This window comes from Nelumbo nucifera, chromosome 2, assembly GCF_055504915.1.
Source record: "Nelumbo nucifera cultivar China Antique chromosome 2, China Antique-T2T, whole genome shotgun sequence".
NCBI lineage: Eukaryota > Viridiplantae > Streptophyta > Magnoliopsida > Proteales > Nelumbonaceae > Nelumbo > Nelumbo nucifera.
Window position 1 is genome coordinate 18,953,840 of NC_142650.1, and position 22,917 is coordinate 18,976,756.

The 22,917-nt window shown below is 39.2% G+C and overlaps 1 protein-coding gene across 1 annotated transcript; it reads right to left on the reverse strand.

The window, feature by feature from the left end:
• Positions 1–313: 313 nt before the first annotated feature.
• Positions 314–22,657, reverse strand: LOC104595035 (LIMR family protein At5g01460). The gene is made up of 14 exons (XM_010255583.3): positions 22,104–22,657; positions 21,907–21,992; positions 7,696–7,811; positions 7,139–7,249; positions 6,616–6,714; positions 6,408–6,530; positions 5,574–5,636; positions 5,411–5,475; positions 1,953–2,062; positions 1,745–1,859; positions 1,576–1,641; positions 1,059–1,169; positions 874–940; positions 314–775 (listed from the first exon to the last, which is right to left on the reverse strand). The coding sequence occupies exons 1-14, from the start codon at positions 22,451–22,453 to the stop codon at positions 728–730; spliced, it is 1,530 nt and encodes a 509-aa protein (XP_010253885.1). The 5' UTR covers positions 22,454–22,657; the 3' UTR covers positions 314–727.
• Between the last annotated feature and the right edge of the window lie 260 nt (positions 22,658–22,917).

The window sequence follows — 22,917 nt, forward strand, 5'->3', positions numbered from 1 at the left end:
TCTATCACTATCGCAGCCTTAGCTTTATATGGTTTCATGTCAAAGCTATTATAATATTTTGCAAAGGTTGATGAGGGTTGTTTTGGTAATTGCAACCATGACATAAACACGTAACGCCACCGGGGGTAGGATTAGCATTTCATTTTCTGTTCCCCCCCTTCTCTGAGCATTTATCTCGTTCTAAAAGAATTTCTTATTGGACTCCCAAGTTTCTGCTGTAGATATTCTCCAATATTAGAAATCTTGGTTCCCAGTTTTTGATAAATATTGCAGTACAAGTCATTTCATTCGTATATGTACATGAGCATAAAGATTGACTGCACATACCAAAAGAGATATTTTTCTTGACAGATCTAGGTTAGAACAGTGGTCACTGGTCACATCCCTCAGAAAGTTATTGCCATAACAGGCACGTATCAACTTATAAAATAAATCAACGATGAAAATAATACATAGAAATAAGGGTAAAGGAAAAAAGAAATGGAAACAAATAGTATAAAGAAATACCATAAATGCCGCCAAGAAGAGTGGCAGCAGCAGGACTCACCACACTACTTGAACTGCAGCAACCAATTTACACTCGGATGAGATGGCCTCTTGACATCAACTTACGGAAACAAAATCAGGCCATTCACACCCAAATCTGAAAATCACTCTAAGATGAAAGATAAGTCTTTCTGAATTCTGAGGTTCCCCAGTTCCATGATCTTCCAAATAGCACATCATTTCAACTGGAAAGCTGGAACCTGCCACTTGGTTTCCTCCTTTGCCATCCCTGAAAATTCCAAGACAAAAAGGGTAGGTAGTCTAATCTGTTGTGTTACACCCAAGCAGTATATCTATTTAAAAGGGTATCTGTGTAGTGTGACTTACAAATGCCGCATAATATACAAATGTGAGACCTGCCAAAGCTATAAATGCAATTTGAAATACATTATATCTGCAAAGAACCAATATGTATCAATCTAACAGGTTCAAATCTAACCATTAGAGACCCACCAAAAAAATGTAAATATTAGAGGAAAAATCAGAAAGCAAATAGGGCAGCTGTAATTTACTTGTACAGATATTTAATTCCACGAAGAGATTGCAATGTATGCCCAAATATTTCCTGAGCGGCAGTTGCTTGCGCATAGTATCCAAATGCTGTGGCACAGAATTGAATGACGCTGCAACAGCAAAGACCAGTAGTGATGATCACCGAAAATGACATCCGACCTTTTTCATATAATGATGCACTCCATGGTCCATACAAGCAATTTAAAAATACTAATTATTTAGGAGTAAATCCCTTAATCCATGTATATACCATAATCTATTGTCTAATAGAGAATCAGTTTGGTGGTTTCCAACTTACTGTATAAAATAGGAAAAGGAAAAAAATAAAAAGGATGGTAGTCTATTCAGCTACAACTGACCGCAGCCACACATCCAATGATGTTTGTGAGGCATTCTTTCTCTGATTAAGGGCTTGTAGATAGTGTGAGATAAATCTTAGCTAATTAAATACCAAGTATCGATACACTTTTCTGTTTCAATTTGCACATAAAAGGGTAGTGGGTCAAGCATGCAAACCTTATGGAGCAAAGGAGGATGAGTCCCACATTGAAAAGAAACGAGTTCATGAGGGTTGCTCCCCACCTGAAACCAAATTAGTTGAATTGGAAATTAACAAAAAAAGTGGCATATAATGCCAAAGCAAACACAGATGAAGTTAACGAGGAAGCCAGGAAGGGTTAGTTACTTCATTGGGTGAATGGTTATGAAAACTAATCTTAAACCAAGCATCATGGCCCCTGCAATTACTGCAAGAAGAAGGTAGAAGCAGAAGAAAGCAAATGCTGCAGTACCCAATAAGCCTGTTTAAGGGGTAGAATCTACAAGTTAGATTGTGAATATTCAAAATAAGTAGGTAAGACAAAAGATCACACCAAGGATTTATCATTACATACCCCAGATACCATCCAGTTTGATGAAAACCTCATTCAGAAAAGGAGAAAGGGGAGGATCAACCAATAGATATATCACAATGTGTACCACCCAAGCAATTGACACAATTAATCTGAAGGCAAATATAATGTGGTTATACTGAACTTTCAGCCCTTTGCCAAAATAGTACATAAATTAGCAATTGAAAACTAGACCAGTATACTGCACTGATGACCAAAGGGACCCAGAAAAGCATGACTTACATCTGATTTAAGAGGAAACCAAAACAGCCCTATGGTTAACAAGTTAACATATTTCAGACCCTCACCTTAAATGAAAAGGGATTAATGTCATCAAAACATTATCTTTTAATTTCCGGGGGAGGGGGGGCAACAAATAGTAAGTCTGATTATAAATACAATTCATAGCATATCAAATTGGAGACATTCAATAACACAACAATAATTTACGCTTAACTCCCAGAACCAATGGACCATGCTAGAAATAATCCAAATTGCAAGTTGACATTCTAATAATATTCTAGGATACAGCAAATCTAAAAGGCTAACCAAGCATATAAAAAAAGCATGCACTATCTCTTGGGCTCTTATAGCATGCCAAAGCTTCCAACTGAGAGCAGGAGAAGCTCTCCTGAATCACTTAATTCTTCTTATGAATGGTATCTCTAAATTCTCTAGATTTGTTAATGATACAAAAAGACCAACTTAAAATTTCTGCAAATACTTTCCTATGAAGAATGGCCTTCTTATAACTTAATTTCTTTTTTTTTTTGAATTCTTATATCTTAATTTCTCCCTAGTTTGCTAGCTCAAGACCTCCATTTTTTGTTTAACACACTCCACCATAGTTTAAGAGATTTTTTTGAACTGATTTCCAAAGAAAATCTGTAATGATTGCTTTATTCTATTTACAATTTGAATTGGTGCTCTAAAAACTGAAATGAAGCATATAGCAGATTCATGAAGAGTGATATTATTAGGTACTTCTACCTCCAAGAAAGATACAATGCTACCAATTTCTAGCCATTCCAGAATGACACTCACCAAAACCTTTCTAATCCCTATCCTTTAGTCCTAAAATAATCCTTAAACCCTTCCAAGCCCATTCCCAATTGTAACCCTCCTAAACTCATAATTGTGTCATTCTAATATTCCATTCATTGGTAACAATGCTATCAGTCCTACATCACATGGTGCAACTATCCCTGTGATGCTAATATTACCTCTTTGTCCAACAGAAAATATATATCTTGGTTAACTTGCTGCTACTACCCATAAGTTCCAGCTGTGGCTGTTTACAGGATGTTACCAACCAAACTGGACCAATTTCACCCGATATGGTCGGTTTCAGTTTAAAAAATGTTAGAACCCAATGACTCAGTTGAGTTGCAGGTTATGTCTTTGTAAGCTGAAATAAAACCAACCCAAACCAATGCATATATTAAAAGCCCTGGTGGCCTGGCCTCTCTTTATGCTTTTTGTTTTGTTAGTTGAGCCAGGTTGTCAGTCGCTAGCTTGCCTCTGTATTCTCTAGTCTCTTGTCAGTGTCATACTTTAGTATGAAATGACAGAATTTCATACAAGCAAGAGAAAATCTGAGCCACAAACTTCGTGGGGGACCAAGTGTTATAGTTGGGCACACATGCCAATACAAAGGGGATGTGTGGTCACTATTTAATACCTTACCGTCTAAAGATGAACAATTGAACACTTCTATACATTTTAGCAATTTCCAAGTGAAAAACCTAAACAACTCTTTTGTCATCGATGTCCTATCTTTGAGCCATTTTTTAGTTTTCTAAGGATATAAGTTTGTAGTGGGTCCCACATGGATCTTCAATAAGTTGCTTACTGGTCTTCCTGACATAGCTGTCTATTGTTTGGATTTTCCCTTCAGTTTAATTAAAACCAATTAAACTGACCAACAATTATGTGAAACCAACAGTTTTGGTTTTGATACCAATCAGTTGGTTTCAGTTTGCATAAAAATTATCCAACAGTTTTGGATCAGTTGATAAAATTATGTGAAACCGAACTGACCCGTGTACATAGTTCCAGCCTTCCTAAAAATGCTTTAATTGCACAAACTAGTTTTGTCTACCTACAATTTGCTTTGCCATAGGCCATTTTCATCCCATTTATGGTTAGTGCATACTAATATTAGAGAAAGAGGGAATTTTACAAGAAAACAAGAAATCAAGAATTACAAGAAAATTTTTCAAAAGTACCATTATTTGCTGATATAAGTAAACAAAAATATCAGGCATTTGAAGAGAAAAGCAAGCCTTGTATTCTTTTGACAGTGCAAAATAACATTCAAGAACTTTTATTGGGCAACCTCACTCGAACAATGCAAATACTTTTTCTTAGAAAATGAATAATGCAATTATAGAATCATCTTATTTCACCAACTAGATAAATCTAAGCCATTTGTCAACATATTTGAAGCCATGAAGAATGGCTAGAACCTCCTTTTGTTGGTATTATATAAACCAATAGTAGGGGCTTACACAAAGCAAAAGTAACTCTCCTACTGAGGTCAAAAGGAAAATTTTCAAAAGAAACGAGATCCACTAATACCCGGAAGTCACATATTTCCAAGGGAGCACCACTAGAAACTGAGTCCAATCTCGTTCTCATTTGGAGAATGCCATGCTGCTTGGACTTGAAATTTTTTTTTCCGGAAAAGGATAATAATGTATTGACTGCCTGTTTGGGAGGGCTTCCACACTGTGCCTTTTGGCTTAGGGAGGTGGAGCCTACCCAAAAAGCCTATAAGCATTGTTTGGTAAAAATCCAGAGAGCCAAATTTTGTCATTGTACAGCCATTTAGGAAGCTCTCCAGATAAGACTCTTGCAGTATCTTCTTCAAATCTACTACACATGAACCTAAGCCCTCCTAAATGGGTCCTGAATCAGTAAAAAGAAACCATATAGCTATTCAGACATCCAGATTAAAAGATTGCACCATTTTATTCAGACATCCATTTGGACTTGGATGTCAATTTACTAGGGCAAATATTGCACCATTATATATTCCAACCCTAGAAGGATTACATGTTTGATCCCTTTGGGAGCTGAAGCTCATTGAGAGATTATCATTTCAACCTTGTTGATGATAGTGGAAAGAGATAACTAAGCCATCAACAATTTCTTGTCCCTCCTAAGTTTCCCCAATGGACAGTCTGCACTCTGCACATATACTTTCCAAAGAACTGAACTACACCAAGTGAAAACTTGTATCCTAACAGTTGACCAATAAATGTAACTGTAAAGCATGCTTTTCCTAGTAAATAAGAAACATAACAATAATTATATGTTGCTTTCTCTTATTAATCAACAAAGTCTCAAACAAAACATAAGTGATGAACTATAGCATGAACTAAAGTATAAACCATTTCAAGAAATTATAAACTTCATATAATATGCAACTCATGCTATTTCTGGGTTATGCAACTCACCCTATAACTCCCAATACAAGTTTTGCCAAGTAGCCAAGAACAGTTAAAGCCCAAGCAGTCTCGGCCTGGATAAATCATGCATACAAGTGAGATAGAGAACTATAAAGAACCACAAATATGAACTTTTTTTGGTTGGCATGAAAAACAGGATATGGTCTATCACCTGCTCTCCTTGAGGATACATCTCCTCTAAAGCCTTAACATCTTCTTCCAAAAGAAGCAATTCCTGCAAATCAAGATGGCATGAAATAAGTTATCACTTACCAGAATATGCATAAAAGGAACACTAATAATACAAATAGATTAATTTCAGTATGAATGATAAAAGGTGGTGCTTGGCTGGCTTTCCAAAAAGATCTTTCAAAGCCCAAAAATAAAAATAAAAAATAAAAGAAATCAGGCGTCCACAGATGGAGATAATACTTGGAAAGCCTGTCTGGTAACATCATTCTCCAAACCCCTGGCTTTGGTTTCATGACACAATAATGGAAAATGACCAAAGGGTGTCTTGTAGTAAACAACACATATAACAGAGATCTTTGTGTTTCAAAACAGATACTCAAGCATAGTTGTCAGAACACCAATCAAAGTCTCAAAGCCAGAAAACTGAAAGAGACTGAGACTCCAATTGAAGCCTCCTGCTTTTGGCCTTTTTTGAGCTTCAACTTCTACTAGGCTATGGCCTTTAAACAACACTTCACCTACCATAAAAAATATTACTTGAACTTAATGGCTTTTAGAAACCCAGCCACAGCCTAACCAAAGAGGACCACAAGTCATCCAGATCATCTACAACTGCAAAATGGGTTAGCAAAAACTGAAAAGAAACATATAAGAAGTGAATATCATGTCAAGGGGGTATAACAAGTAATGTAAACCAAACAAATCAAAAAGAGTGTAAGAGCTTAGATCATAATAATATGCCTTCAATGATTTCAATATGTTAATATCATGCAGAAAAGGTACATTTAAGCGATCAAGAGTAAAGTTCTTCTACCTTTTCAACAGCCTTCACATTTTTACGCCATTTTCTTCCCTTAGAACCACTTCTCTCTTCACGATGAAGTGCATCAGCAGCTTTCTTCAATTCCCTTGCTTTCTTGCCAAGTTCAGTTGCCTCCTGCATTATATTATACCAATTACCATAACAAGATTGTTATCCCTAGATACCTAAAAATTTTAATAGAGTGCAAAGCCAAAAGCACCTTGATATACTGAGAGCGAGTAATGACAGCCTTGGGGCGCCGAATGAATGAAAATATGAGTCCTAAAGGCAGACATGCAATACCAACACCCCCAAACATCTGCATGAAACATTGTGAAGGTATTATTTGGTAATAGACATTCTTCCAAGATGGGAAAGGACAAATTGCGTACACCAATTAAGAAAGTAAGAAAATACTAGTATTTCCAAGGTGTAGAATGGCACAGTGAGGCATAAAGCACCTCACCCACTAAACCTATTTCTTTAACATGATTTTAAGCATGTTTGTAGTCTCTACAGATCCATGTGATTTCATAAGAAACAACTGTATGCTACCCTTCAAACCTGCACCTCAGATGGATAGTCGAATACAAGGATAATCGCATAGAAAGAGTTTGAAGCTTTGGAAGTATTGATTTTATAGAAGACAACAACAACATGCTGCCATCCTTAAAACCTCCATTCATACCAATAGAAGGATGATCACATAGAAAAAACTTGACATCAATGAAGTATGTACTAACAGAGAAAAGCACTGATCCAACAATGGTAGCAAGAGCAACAACATATTCTGGAAAGGTAGTACGCATAGTCCAAGTTTTCTCTGATGAAGCACTTGCTGAATATGCAGAGCACTGGAAGAAAAAGAAAACAGAGAACAAAGGAGAAGTCAGAAGACTTTTACCATGATTTAGAACCATACCTAAACCTTAAACACCAACCCAAAATAATAATTATTAAATAAACATTATTCTCAAAGGAGGATTGAAATAGAGATACTGAATTCATTCTATCTCCTTTTCTTCCTTTCCATCAATGTCTGTAATAACGATATTAAGAAATCACCAAATACAAGATGAGGATTCCAGTTTTTATTGGGATAAGTATAAAAAATCTATAATCGAGAAACAGAAGAATAGGCAAAACAGAGATTACATGAAGAAGCATGTTTGAGGAACACCCCAACTTACACATCACCAACAGGCAAAAATAGAGGCAAACACTCAGAAAACAAAAAATTCCCAACCAAACATGAAAACAATTAAACCAAAGAAGATAGAAGCATGCAGTTGAGTAGAACCTCATGAATGCCACTTCCAATACATGGCTGACCACTTGAAAAATCCCAAGTGCTTGGAAAGCTCATTGTGGATGAAGATAGGTGCCTCACAGTAAAGTCTACTTTTCCAACCACACCTAAAATCAATCAGAAAGAAAAACAAAATCAATGAGACAAGGGCAAAGTATAATAGAGAATCAATTAGATGCAATGTGTTAACAAGAAACAAGATGAGCCTTAGCAAATATAATGTGAAGAAATAGTTACTAAGTCACGAGTGTGGGGTTCCATACCCACACTCAGGCTCTAGTATGTGTGGTTCCCTACCCACACCTTTTATTTTCTAGTTATTTTTATTTTCTTTTAAGATTGGGCCGGCTCGCTTATTATGTTTATCCATATTATGTTTTGTTTTACTAGGACTAGGACTTTTTTGTTTTGCTAGGACTAGGACTTTATGTTTTTGTAGAGAACACTGATGTGGGCCCCACTGCAGTGGTCCCCATTGTGTTCGTAGGACAGCAGTGTAGTTATTTGTTTCAGTTATAGTAGTGTCAGTTTGTTAATTCAGTTGTTATTTATTTCAGCTTTTATTTACTTTATTTATTATGTAAGTACTAAGGGCAGATGTGTCCTTTCCATTATGTACTAAACATAACCTATAAATATTAAGAGAGTGGCGGCGGCAGATCTGTTAGAATCTGTCCCTCCTTTCAACCACTTGTGTTCTCCTGTTTCTCTTCTATTCTCTCACTTTTCTTCTGTTTTGTAAACCTAAAACTTATTAGGATTCAAGACTGATTACAGTCTTGATCTTCTACTTGGTATCAGAGCCTATCTAGGGCTTCTCATGTGTGTCTAGTCCAGCCGACCACATGAGAACTAGCTAGGGCTGGAAGCTTTGAAGAAGTTTTCGGTGGCTGAATCTTGGAGATTACTGGGAGAGGTTCGCAGTAGTTGAAGACTTGCCGCGGCTTGCAGAGAGTTGGTAATCAGGAAGAAGTAGCGAAGGTTAGGGTTCAGGTAACCCTAGAAGACAGTAAACCGAAGTACATAATTTTGGGTTGGTTTCAGATCAGATTTCGGATCAGATCAGATTTCAGATCAGATCAGATTTGTGTTGGTTTCGGATCAGATTTCAGACTTGCTTGTTTGACTCTGTTTTTTGGTATAGTGGCTCTAACAGTTTGTAGCCACTGAATCTTGATCAAAGATGGAGTTTAAGGGTCAGGGAGAAAGTAGTTTTGGAAACCACAGTTATGGTAGTGTATCTGAAACCGGGTTTCAGATTACAACTATGAGATTTGATGGGTCAAATTATTTGGAGTGGGCTCAATCAGCCATGATGGCTATTGGAGGAAGGGGAAAACTGGGTTACCTCTTGGGAGATGTGAAAGAACCTTCCAAGGAGGACCCAACATACACCAAGTGGGTTCAAGAGAACTATTTGGTTATGGCATGGCTGTGTAATTCTATGTAGCCACATATCAGCCGAAATTACTTGTGGGCAAAGACAGCCAAAGAGATATGGGATGTTGTGAAAGAAACCTATTCCCAACCCCTTAATGTTGCCAGAGCCTATGAACTGAAGTGTGAGGTGAACAGCCTTAAACAAGGAGAGAAGCCAGTTTCTGTCTACTTCTCTACCTTGAAATCCTTGTGGCATGAGATTGACCATCTAGAGACCCTTGAGTGGGAGAGTCCCAAAGATGCACAGACTCACAGAAAGCAAGTCGAGACGAATAGGGTATTTGAGTTTCTAGCTGGTTTGAATTCAGAATATGACATTGTGCGACAACAGATATTGACAAGAGATAGTGTGACCCTTTCTCAAGCATACTCCCTGGTGCATAGTGAAAAGACCAGGAGGAAAGTCATGATGCAGCCTCAGCCCTCTTTCCCAGCCTTGACAGCTATTAAACCTAAGCCAGGGGGTGACTCAGAAAGGGACCGGAAGAAGGAAGATAAACGGGATCTGGTATGTGAATATTGCAAGAAACCCAAGCACACAAAAGATACTTGTTGGAAGCTACATCCTCACTTGGTCCCAGCAAAACTAAGAAATAAGAAGGGTAATGCTCATATGGCAGTGAACACTGATTCAGCATCCTCATCAGGCACATCCTAGAGACTGGCTGTTGTTCGGGCTGCCCTCATACAGTTGGAAAAGGAAGTTGGGAGTTCAGCTCAGCCATCTCAGTCACCATCAGCTCCTGCCACATCTGCATTTGCACATTTAGGTACTCGAGCCTCAGCTTACCATGCTTTAGCTCCAGGTAATACTGACCACTGCTGGGTAATAGATTCAGGTGCATCTGACCATATGACTAGCTTGCCATCTTTGTTCACTTCTTATCACTTGTCCTCTGGCCGAGATAGAGTATCCATTGTTGATGGCTCTCTTGTTCCCATTTCGGGCAAGGGGGACATCAAGCTATCGGATACTATCTCTTTATCTTCTGTCTTGCATGTTCCTAAGCTTGATACTAACCTGCTTTCAGTTAGTAGTATTACCAAACACATGAACTGTTCAGTAACCTTTTTCCCTGACCGATGTGTTTTTTAGGATTTGGAGACGATGAAGGTGATTGGGACTGACCGTGAGACGAATGGGATCTATCTGCTTGGAGAGAGTTCTCGTTGAGAGGAGTCAGTGGATAAGAAGTCTTTTGTTTCCTAGTCTGTGAGTTCGGTTATGCTTTGGCATAACCGATTAGGTCATTTGTCTTTTAAGTTTTTGAAGAGTTTGTTTCCTGCTTTATTTGAGTCTGTTGAGTTATCAAAGTTGAGGTGTGAGAGTTGTGAGTTTGCCAAACATTGTAGAACCTCTTATTCTTTAAGTAATAAAAGGAGTAATTGCTCTTTTGATATTGTGCATACTGATGTTTGGGGGCCATATCATATCTCTTCTATGGGTGGGTACAGATATTTTCTACTGTTTGTTGATGACCATACCCATTTTTCTTGGGTCTATCTTATGCGTTCTCGGGATGAGGTTCCTGCTCTGACCCAAAACTTCCATCAGATGGTTCTCACTCAGTTTGGGACCAAAATCAAAGTCCTTAGATCTGATAATGCAAAGGAATACTTTGCTCAGCCATTGACCTCCTACCTTCTTAGCCATGGAGTTATTCACCAGAGCACCTGCCCTTATACACCACAGCAGAACGGCGTTGCCGAAAGGAAGAATAGGCATATCTTGGAGGTGGCTAGAAGCATTATGTTTACCTCCAATGTACCTATTCGCTTCTGGGGTGATGCTATCCTCACGGCAGTTTATCTCATTAATCGAGTTCTTGATATGAGAACCCCCTTTTCCCTTCTATACCCAGACGAGGAGTTGTTCATTGTTCCCCTTAAAACCTTTGGTTGTACCTGTTTCGTTCGACTTCTCGGGCCTCATCATTCCAAGTTTGAACCTAAGGCCTCCAAATGCATTTTCCTTGGTTATGCACAAACTCAAGGGTTATTGCTACTATGATCCGGTTTCAGGGAAACGGTTTGTCTCCATGGATGTCACCCTCTTTGAGGAGACACCCTATTATCCTAGGGTTTCTCCTCAGGGGGAGAGCATTGAGAGTGGGGCTGTTTTGAGTTTCTTTCCTCAGGGGGAGAGCAGTGAGAGTGGAAGTGGGGCTGGTAGAAGTGGGTCTGTTCCTTTACCTATTCCACTGGATAATGAAGGTTGTAGTGGTGAGGGTGGTCAGAGGGAGCCAGAGTTGAGAGTCTATCACAGGCGATGCAGGCAGGTTGATCCTAGTCTTCGGCAGTCCCGGCCAACTCCAATTCCTTCTGCGGCTCCAGATCTAGAGCCTACTGAGATACCTCTCATTGTTGCCACTTCCCCTCCTGTGGATGACCTTGATCTCCCTATTGCCATTCGCAAAGGGAAACGACATTGCACCACTTCTACAGCTCACAGCATCTCACAGTTCTTATCCTATGATCGTCTGTCTCCATCTTACCGGTCCTATCTCACTTCCATTGCCGATGTCCCTATTCCAAGAACAGTGCAAGAAGCCTTATCAGTTCCAGAATGGAAAGATGCAATGCAAGTCGAAATGGATGCCATGTTGAAGAATAATACTTGGGCACTGGTTGACCCACCAAAAGGAAAGAAACCGGTGGGATGCAGATAGGTGTTCACTGTGAAGCATAATATTGATGGCTCTATTGAAAGGTACAAAGCCCGGCTGGTTGCAAAGGGGTTCACTCAGACTTGGTATAGACTACTTGGAGACCTTTGCCCCAGTAGCCAAGATGACCACCATCCGAGTTCTGTTATCCCTTGCAGCAAATCATTCTTGGCCCCTGTTTCAGATGGATGTTAAAAATGCATTTCTGAATGGAGACTTACAGGAAGAGGTTTACATGCAATTGCCTCCTGGATTCTATGATACAGAGACAGGTAAGAAGGTTTGCCGACTGAACAAGGCATTGTATGGTTTGAAGCAGTCACCTAGAGCCTGGTTTGATAGGTTCAGATTAGCCCTTGGAAAGTTTGGTTACGTACAGGCCCAGTCAGATCATACACTATTCATCAAGAGGGTGGAGTCCTCTCTGACACTACTAGCAGTATATGTTGATGATATTGTGGTGACAGGAAATGACAGTCATGAGATTGAGTCCCTCAAACAGCTCCTTCATCAAGAGTTTGAGGTGAAAGATCTTGGTGCACTACGGTACTTTTTGGGTATTGAGGTTGCTAGATCCAAGCAGGGGATTTTTATCTCTCAGAGAAAATATGTTCTAGATCTGTTGGCGGAAACTGGAAAATTGGGTGTTAAGCCGACTGATACACCCATCGAACAAAATCACAAGATTAGTGCAGAGGGTGGGGAACCTCTTGAAGACAAAGTTATGTTCCAACGGTTGGTTGGAAAGCTCCTATATCTTTGCCTCACTCGGTCGGATATCAGCTATGCAGTTAGTGTTGTTAGCCAGTACATGCACTCCCCTAGAACTTCTCATCTTCTTGCAACAGAGAGAATATTAGCATACTTGAAGAGATGCCCGGGTATAGGTATATTGCTCAAGAACAATAATCACACGAGGGTGGAAGTCTATACAGATGTCGATTGGGCTGGGAGTGTTGATGACAGAAGGTCTACTTCTGGATATTGTGCCCTTGTGGGAGGTAACCTTGTCTCTTGGAGGAGTAAGAAGCAGAGTGTTGTATTGTGATAATCAGGCAGCTATTAATATAGCCCACAACCCAGTGCAGCATGACAAAACTAAACATATCGAAGTTGATCGACATTTTGTGCAAGAAATGGTCACATCACAAGAAGTGTGTCTTCCATACATCACATCTAATATGCAGCTCGCGGATATCCTCACCAAGGTTGTACCAAGGAAGAAATTAGAGACAGACCTATCCAAGTTGGGAATGATAGATATCTACTCCCAACTTGAGGGGGAGTGTAGAGAACACTGATGTGGGCCTCACTGCAGTGGTCCCCACTGTGTTCGTAGGACAGCAGTGTAGTTATTTGTTTCAGTTATAGTAGTGTCAGTTTGAGTCAGTTTGTTAATTCAGTTGTTATTTATTTCAGCTTTTATTTACTTTATTTATTATGTAAGTACTAAGGGCAGATGTGTCCTTTCCATTATGTACTAAACATAACCTATAAATATTAAGAGAGTGGCGGCGGCAGATCTGTTAGAATCTGTCCCTCCTTTCAACCACTTGTGTTCTCCTGTTTCTCTTCTATTCTCTCTCCTTTCTCTCACTTTTCTTCTGTTTTGTAAACCTAAAACCTATTAGGATTCAAGACTGATTACAGTCTTGATCTTCTACTGTTTTGTTCTCCTATTCTTGTAAGGAACCAAAGGCTATAAATAATAAAGTGCATGGGGCAGCAATCATCAATAACTGAACCCCTTCTTTCTTTCTCTCCTCTCTTCCTTCCACTCTTCTTTTCCCTCTCTCTTCTTCTCGTCGAACCTGTGTATCTCTTCTCAGATTACACAGCAGCAGTTCTAATTTATTCAAGTTAATGAAAGCAGAAATATAGAATCAACACAATTGGGGGGGGGGGGGGGTCATAAGACTACCAGATTGCCAGCAAATAACAAGCAAGTCACCTCCAATTTTAACATTTCTGACAAGTCCTCCATATGATAGATGCATGAAGCCATGGCACCCAACCAGGTAAAATTGGAAAAGACACATAAAATAATTTCATATCTGATTGCTCAAGTATCCACATCTGCCACCATTGTAATTAGTAAATTTGCCTATATACATGCATTATACGTGTACTGATGTTTTTTTAAAGATAATGTCCCAAATTGCATTTTTTCAAAACTATGGAAAACATATGTCAAAAATACAGGAAACTGTATTATATGATGCATATATTAAATGTATTATACACACTTACATATACAAAATTACAAATATGCAAAATTTTTACCCCTAATGTTTAAATGAGAACATAAATACAAATATTCATTAGATTGATCTTTTACTGTTTTATGCTTATTTGATCAAATTTTTTGTCGTAATTTTTGTCCTCAGTATTGTACATGAACATTTTGTGCACCATATTTATACCATACACAAATTTATTAACTATGGCCGCAGAATCTTCTTGTTTTCATATCAAGTCTGGTCACTAAGTACCAAATTGAATTCCTCATTTAAATGAGTTAATAAGATCTGCCAATTGACAGCATAGCATGATGGGAACTGGCAAGGACCAAACTTTTTCAGGACCCAATATATCATCCTTCATGTGCTTTGGCTATGCTATAACCTCAATATATCCCCAGATAAAGAACAGTGAAAAAAATGGTGCATGCACAAGACATTGACTATAATATGGTGAAGTTGGTCCTTGTCTCCTTGAATCAAAATAACCATATTCAATAACCCATTCACATGTTATCCTTAAGGCAAACTAATCTCCTACAACTCCACACATTTTGATCACCTGAATTAAACCTAATCCATCAAAGGAATTCACTCATTGGGTTTTCAAATAGGGTGAGGGATGAAGAAGCTTCTAGTGTGATCAATCTGGTAAAACTTCTTGATGAAGTCTGTCTGGACCCCTCAAAACCAGATAGGCGAATTTGGACTCCCCATCCATTGGGTTTCTTACTTGCACATCCTTCTCTAAGGCCCTTGAACCTCCAATCATCCCCCAACTTTCATTCCCTGTCAAAGAAGTGTGGGGTAAGCCTATCCCCCCTAAAATTGGGGCCTTTTGCTGGGAAGTGTATCATGAAAAGATCAATACCTTGTTGGACTAGGAGGTCAGCAAATGCTTTAGCTGACATTCTAGCAAAGCAAGGAGTAAATCGGGAGTCTTTGTTTTGGGCTGTCTTGTAACATGTTTTTTATGTTCAGGGGTCACCTTATTTTCTGTAGGTGACAATTTGTATTTCTGTTTTAAGCTAATGAAAGTTACCATTTCCTATAAAAAAAATAGATCAATACCTTGGGCCAACTACAAAAGAGAAAGATCAAGTTGGTGTTTATCCCCAAATTGGTGCATACTTTGTAAGGCTAATGCTGAAACCTGTTTTCATTTACTAATCCTCTGTCCTTTGTTACTTGTATTTGGGAAAGGTTCTTCTCTATCTTTGGTTGCAGGTGGATGGAACCTTCAAATGTGGGAATTTTTTTTTTGGATCAATACCGGTGAATTTTATTAAGAATTGAGAAATTACATAGCAAGGGAGCTAAAAAATCTTAACTCCCTAATACACCAATGTACACCCAAACCGTAAAGCAATTACAAAACAGCCCCAAAAATAGAGTTTCTGTTCACCCCTTGCCTAGCTAAACCATCTGCCAATGAATTTGCACTTCTCTTTACCCATGTACAACGAACTTCAATGTCCTTAGTCAGCCACCTAAATTTCCGCTTTTCATTGCTGTAATTCCAGAGCTTAGATTTGTCCTCTTTTAGCCAGTTCACCACAATTTCAGAATCGCCTTCTATGATCAATTTTTTAATATGCATGTCCTTGACCCTTTGTACCCCTTCAAGAGCTCCTAGTATCTCAGCCCTAAAGGAATCTCCCACCCCAATTAGACCAGAATACATACTAACAGATTCCCTTTTTCATCTCTTATCACTCCCCCTATTCCGAAGGGCCCTGGATTCCCCATACTGCTGCCATCAAAATTCAGTTGATGATCAAGAAAATGGTGTGAACAATATGGGCAAAAATGCAAGAACCATAGTTGTCAAGGCAACTAGGCGATTCTGGGGGACACTAGGGACTAGTCGCCTAGGCAACACCTACGCAATAAAAATTTTATGATATAAAGAACTAACTTTTGTCTAGTTGCCTAGTTTTATATACCACCATTCAGCATGCATATTAATTGAAAAAATAGCAAGTCTCCTTATTAAGAACATTGAATTTCCTCTAAAAATGTGCAAATCATCATAACTAAAAGATAAAAATGTTTTAAATATATTAATTTCATTATGTTCAAAAATAATTCTACTATAATAAGTATTCAATAGAGCAATTTCATATTAACTATCAACTAAAGAAGGTTTTTGACTTTATAAGATAAAAATTCAAGATGGAAAGTGAAATAGAAATAAACAAGGATGGAGTTTCTATTTTATTTAATTTATTAGAGGGGGGAGAGAGAATAGAAAAAAAAAAAAAAAAGAAACCTCTCTATACTTCAATTCATTCTTTTTTTTCTCTTCTCATAACCCTTTTAGCTTTTAAATTTCAATAATAACACATTAAAACAAAGTATAAAATGATATATATAGTATATAATAGAATGTATTAACACACATATTAATAAGATGCAGCAATATAAATCTTTTTCGTCCATCAAAGCAGAGTGGAGTTCAATCTCAAGAACAATTCAAGAATCGTTCTTGGACTCTTCCTTCAGCAAAGATAAAGATCTATAACATGATCTTTGGAGCCCTTCCAAAGCAGAAGATGGTGAAGGTTTGAGTTGATGTAGGAAAGGTTGGGAAGATGAACGAGAGGACGATGCTGTTAAATGTGAGTTTAGTGGGAGCTGCAGTTTGCAGGGGAAAGGTACGAGTTGAGACTAGTTGTAGAAGGGGAAGATGGAAGTTTTTTAAGTTCAATTCAGGGGAATAGGTGGAAAGAAGATTGCTCGGGAGAGAGGGAAGAAAGGACTATGAGCAAGGTCTAGGAGAACAAAGCAGATGAAGGGAAGTCGAAAGATCAGTCAAAGAAAGAAGATGGAATTGAGGTGGGGATTTGAAGGGCAGAAATGGAATTTTAGACAATTTGGGGAATGGGGGAGTTAATAGTGGAGGAGCCAATGTTCAGCCACAGGTCGAAGATGCAAAAGCTTCGATAGGGGAGGTGAGTTCAGCTCCAACACAGGCCCATTCCCCTTAGCTAGGGATGGGTGATTTGTCTATTTCAATAAGATCTTGAACGGAGGAAGAAGATACTGGTTCAATTGATGAATAAGGAGAAGACAATTGTGAGAAGGGGTTTGACGCTGGTTTGCATGAAGAAGACTAAGTACAAATAACACATAAGGAATTGGCTTTGGAGGAGCAGCCTAAGAGTCAAACAGAGGTGAGTCATAGGGCTAAGGAAGAAGAAGAGAGGATTGAAGGTGGAAAGAGAAAGTTTCAATTCGAGTTTGAAGGGGGATAAGAAATAAAAAGTTTATAATAGGAAGAGGTCTTTTAGAATTGCCACAGGGGTAGCAAGGGGGAAGGGGTGAGGTGAGAGATTGGGAAGGGCGTCTAGAGGAGGAACAGGTAGGGAGGAGGAGAGAGAGAGAGGGGGCAAGGTACAAGAAAAACACTAAAATAATTCCAAATGGAGAGAAGTGAAAATTAGTAAATTAGTGGAGGCAGGAGAGGGAGGTGATAGTGGGCAAATCCTTGGGCTCATTCTTCTAAGGAGGGGAAGGCTTTGCAAGAATTGCCTTCAAGTAGTTTGAGAAGAATAGGAGGGAGGAGAAAAACAAGAAAAAAGAAAGAATTGAGGACAGAGGGTGGGACGAAGAGGGGGGTGAGGAGTCGCTGGTTAAAGAATGAGGAGTTGAAGTTCAAAATTCTCCAAGGAAAACAGAAGGGAAGAGGGAAAGGTGAGGGTTTTAAGTTGGAACTTGAGGAGCTTGAGGGAGAGAAGTAGGAGGGTTGAGGTGAGGAATGTACTTAGAAAACATGGTATGGAGCACGAAAGCAAGGATAGTATAGAGAGGAATCCCATTTGATGCACTAGTGGCCTTGGCAGGGAAACTAGTGTCAAATTGGGTGTTGGTGCTCCCTGAGTTTAACCAGATTAATAGATCAGATTTTGGGGAGCTTTTGGAATGTTCTTGAAATCCAAGCTTGTATTGCTGAACAAGTTCATAGTTGATTTGTATTGGTGGGGTGTCATTACTTATTATATATATAATAAGAAAATATTTAAGGAGAGAAGTCAGGAATCAGTATTTGAATGTGTCTTGGCTAGGGTGATTTGGGTCAACTCCTTGGAGATATTTTCATTCTTTTTTTTTTATAGGAAACGGTAACTTTCATTAGATAATTAAAAAGATTACATATTTTCATTCTATTCACATGAGGATCTGTGGAGGAGTTGGAGAGAGATGGCTGCATCTTCTTCAAAGAAGCAAAAGTCCATAAAAAATGGACACCACCAGAAGAGGGATTCATCAAAACTAAACTTTGACGGAAGTAGTGTTGGAAATCCAGAACCATCTGGTATTGGAGGTGTCTTTAGAAATGGGGAAGGAGACATTACTGCTTTGTGTTCAGGACAATTGGCAATGGGGACTCTATAAGGGTGGAGCTATATGTTGTGATTCATGGACTACAAAGGGCAAGAGAAATGAACTTGACTAATCTAATCATAGAAGGTGACTCCACGGTTGTAACTAGGTGGCTTAAAAATGGTGAGAATGCAAATATGGACTTTTAGGAATGAAGTTAAACAGATCAATTGGTTGGTAAGGAACATGAATGTCAAGATACAATGGGTTCAATGTTCTGCAAATGAGATGGCTAATAATTTAGCAAAGCAAGGGGATTTTAGAAATCAACCGTATTGGGCTTACTTATAATTTGTATATCTTTGCAGGGGTAGGGTAATAATCGCTACCCCACCCCATGGTTGATGTAAAAAGGCAATATGGGCTTTCTAATCTAGAAAGCACAGACAATGAAAGTGGTAAATAGATTAGAGAAGATAATGAGGGATTTTTATGGGACCTAGGGAGTGATAAAAGAGATCATCTTATGAATTGGATTGGGGTGTGCAAAAGTAAGGAGGCATGCAGATTAGAAATTGGAAGAATGAAAGAAAAAATAAAATTGGCACTCTTGGGAAAATTGCTTTGGAAATTCCCAAAAGAATCAAAGGCATTGTGGCATTTGGTCATCAGAAGCATATATGGGTTGCATCTGAATGGGTGGGACATGGATCCTACAAGGAATACATATGCAAGAAGCCCTTAGAACCTTACTCCCACCTTTTTTCAACACATTAGGTATGACCTTATGATGCACTATGTCACTATCTAGGTCTGAATTGAAGTTCTGTGAGCATACTTGGTGTGGAGACTCTCCCTTCTTCCAAGCTTTTCCTACAATCTCTAGTTTGTCAAACCTCAAAAATAAACCTATTGCTGAATTGATTTCTTTTGATGAAAGTGGATCGGTTTGGAATTTGGGGCTGAGGAGAGCTTTGAGGGAGTTTGAGATGGATGAAATGGTCTCTTTACTTGATACTTTCCAAGGGGTGGCTTTTTTCTTGACAGAGGTTGATGAGAGAGTTTGGGTACCAAATACTAGTGGTTGTTTCTCCTGTGCTTCTTTTCTTCAAACCCTTCAGCAACCTACTAGTGCACACCTTGTCCTAGCTAAAGAACTTTGGAGCAGTCCCATTCCTCCAAAGGTAAAAGATTTTCTGTTGCGAAGTTGTTAATCCAGTGCTGAACTCTTGTGATAGACTCCAAAGGAAGTGGAAAAGAAGGTGTCTATTCCCTCATGTGTGTGTTCTTTACCTGAGAAGTAGGGAAAACACCAACCATCTTCTGTCACATTGCTCTTATGCTGCTTGGGTGTGGGGACATTTCTTCTCCCTGGCTAGTAATTGGGTGTCTCCAGACGATATATCATGTTTATTACAAAATTGAGTTGTATAACTCGAAGACAAAATTCTGTGGCAATGTGTGCATGGGGTGATCCTATCATCCTATGGGGCTGTGGAATGAAAGAAATGCATGAATCTTTAAGACAAGGCAAGAATGGCTGAGGTGCTGACTGAAATGATAAAAATAAGAGTAGCTCATTGGACTTTGATTTGTGATGATTTCGAGGGTATTTCAGTTAATGACATGTTAAGGGGGTGAGAAGCTTCTGATTTCCAGGCATCATGACAGCAAAGGACAGCTGGTTGAATTGTTCCAGCTCCAGGCAGGTTGAAGCTCAATTTTGATGGATGCTGTCTTGGTAACCCAGGGGTATCTGGTATTGGGGGTGTGGTTAGGAGTTAGGACCACCAATGGCAATATGGTTTTCAGCTTCTGTGCTCCTATTGGATATGGTAATTCCTTCAGAGCTCAGTTGCAAGCTTTGATTCAAGGTTTGAAGTAGATGAATATGCAGGAAATGACTTGCAAGGCCTTTTTTCCCCTTCTTTTTTCAGGTGGCGGATAAAAAGGGGAAGGACAATGTGGAGAGGACTAAGGGCTGCGGTATGTTGGACACTTTGGGAAGAAAGAAATTCCAGGATATTCTCAGAAGCTCAAAGAGGAGCAGCAGATCTGAGGGCTATCATTCATATTAGGGCGGTACAGTGGCTGAAATCTTTGGAGCTTTTCACAGATTACACTGTGGATGACATGTTGAGGAAGTGGGGTGAAATTGCAAGTTGCACACAAACTAAGTCAGTAATGAGTGTGGCTTGGACCCCTCCACTTAATGGATTCGTGAAATTAAACTTTGATGGGTGTAGCAGGGGAAATCCGGGACAATCGGGGATTGGGGGTGTTTTTAGGGATGAAAATGGGGTCATTTCTGCCATGCTCTCAGGCCCAATTGGAGTGGATGACTCCCTTAGAGCTGAGATCTTTGCAGTTATGGAAGGAGTCCAAAAAGCTAAGGAGTTGAACATCAGGAAACTCTTAATTGAAGGGGATTCAGAGGTGGTGATAGGGTGGCTGCTTAAAGATCACAATGGCTTATGGAAATACAATAATGAGAGGAGGAAATTCAAGTGGCTGGTGCGGGAGATGGAGGTTAAGATATGTTGGGTTAAAAGATCGGCTAATTCCCTAGCTGACGGTTTAGCTAAACAAGGGGCAGAAAGGGATTCACTTTTTTGGGCCAAGCTGTAACTTTAGTGTGTTTTCTTTCTTTTCTCTTTCTTTTTTCCCTTTCTTGAGATTCTTTGTTGCTCTTGGAAGATAAGTGTGTTTGTCTTCCTTTTGTAAATCTTCTTTGATGAATTAATGAAAGTGTTATTGATCAAAAAAAAATATATGCAGGAAATGAGGTATGTGGAGGTAGAAGGAGATTGCAAAACCATAATCTGCTAGATGAGTTCTCATGATGACATCCCTTGGAAGTTTAAGCTGATGATGAGACAGGCACAATCTTTAGTTTCCAGTTTGAACAGTTCATTCGGTTTGGTTCCCAAATCCCAGGGAAATTAATGCCTTGGCTGATTCTCTTGCAAGAGTTGGGTAACAAGGGATCATTTATTCAGGGATGTCCAGGACGTGGTGATAATTTGTAACTTGTAACCCGTGTTGTATCTTGTATTGCCATTTCTTTTGTGAGTTGGGTTTTTTTTGAGCTATCTTTGTTATCATTTTGCCTTCTGTTCACCTTAGTGAGCAGTTCGGTGTTCAACTCAACATATTGATTGCTTGTTTCAGTATGTTAATAAACTTTACCGGAAGAAAGTATGATAAACTTGACTACAAATACTATAATTCTGGAGTGTAGAGCCAAATTGCTACACGTTCCTCTTACTTCCCAACATTAATTTAAAGGTTAGTATTTAGTTTCAAATATTATTGGTGGCCTAAATTCGTTTGATTGTTTGAAACAATTTTCAAAGAAATTTGGGTGAAATGCTAAATCACAAAAGATATCTTCAGAAAATAAAGAAAAAGGTACATGCTCCACATATTCCAGTTTTACACCATAGAAGACCATGGCAAATATTGGTCGCATAAATTTTTAAGAGAATCAAAGGAGTCTAAGTTGCAGCATAAAAAGGCATCAAACTAACCATATAAAATGCCAAGCATTAGGCCGCAAACAATGGCTGTCGTCACAACCCACATTAATGCGCTTTTTGCCCGTTTCCCTATGCTCCTGCACACGCACGATAGGCAGAAAATATCAGAACCAATATCAACCCAACGTCCCTTCAGAATCAAAACCAATCAATACGTCGACAAATCCAAAAACCCTAGAGAGACTGACTTGTCCTCGTCGCCTTCGTAGTAGAACATCGCGAAAGGGATTACGAAGAAGACAAGAACTGCGTCAACGATGTAGACAATGAGCCAGAGTTCTTTCATTGGCAAGGTGAGATTACAAGCGCCATTGTAGATCGCGTGTTGACAGGCCTGACGGTTTGCGACATCCGCAGGAAGCATCAAGATGGAGATGGCAGCAACCGAGAGGCCAAGAACAACTACGAACTTTGGAAAATACGCCTGGTTCACATCGTCAGGATGCTGATAGTTGACAAGAAGGTACAAATTGACGATGAACACCAGAACACAGACCACTGCTGCGACGATCACAAGAGCGAGGTTGAAATCCCCCATCGGCCGAGCTTCCCAACCGAATCAAAACGATTCCAACCGCTCGATCGACAAATGGGGATTCTTTTGGCTGTTTTTGTTACCCTTCAACAAAGGAGAAAGAGTATCCTCATCTGATCTGTTCCTTCTCTTTCTTTCCCTTTCTTCAAGATTTTGAAAAAAAAAAAAACAGAGAGAGAGAGAAAGGGATGACGGGCTTCTCCGATGGGGGCTCTGTAGGAGCGAACCGTGTGCGTTTGAGTTGGCGTGTGAAGATTGAATTACGATATTGTCCTTGCAATTCAGACATACATAGCACGAAAAATGAGTTACATTTTTGGGGTTTTTTTGTCATTTTAATTCACCCATATTATCAAATTCGGAGTTTCGGACAACCTGTAAAGTTGAGGCAATGCAATGCAATCTAACATTATACATTCACGAGTCACGACAAAAGAATGAATGAAGAGCCTCCAACGGCGCCACTT

Bases quoted from the DNA above. Each gene is read 5' to 3' on its own strand.
- LOC104595035 (XM_010255583.3), bottom strand. From the start codon at position 22,453: ATGGGGGATTTCAACCTCGCTCTTGTGATCGTCGCAGCAGTGGTCTGT. The intron at 941-1,058 runs GTAAATTACAGC...GGTTCTTTGCAG, and splicing joins GGAATTAAATATCTGTACAA to ATATAATGTATTTCAAATTG. The intron at 776-873 runs GTAAGTCACACT...TGGAATTTTCAG, and splicing joins TTGTATATTATGCGGCATTT to GGATGGCAAAGGAGGAAACC.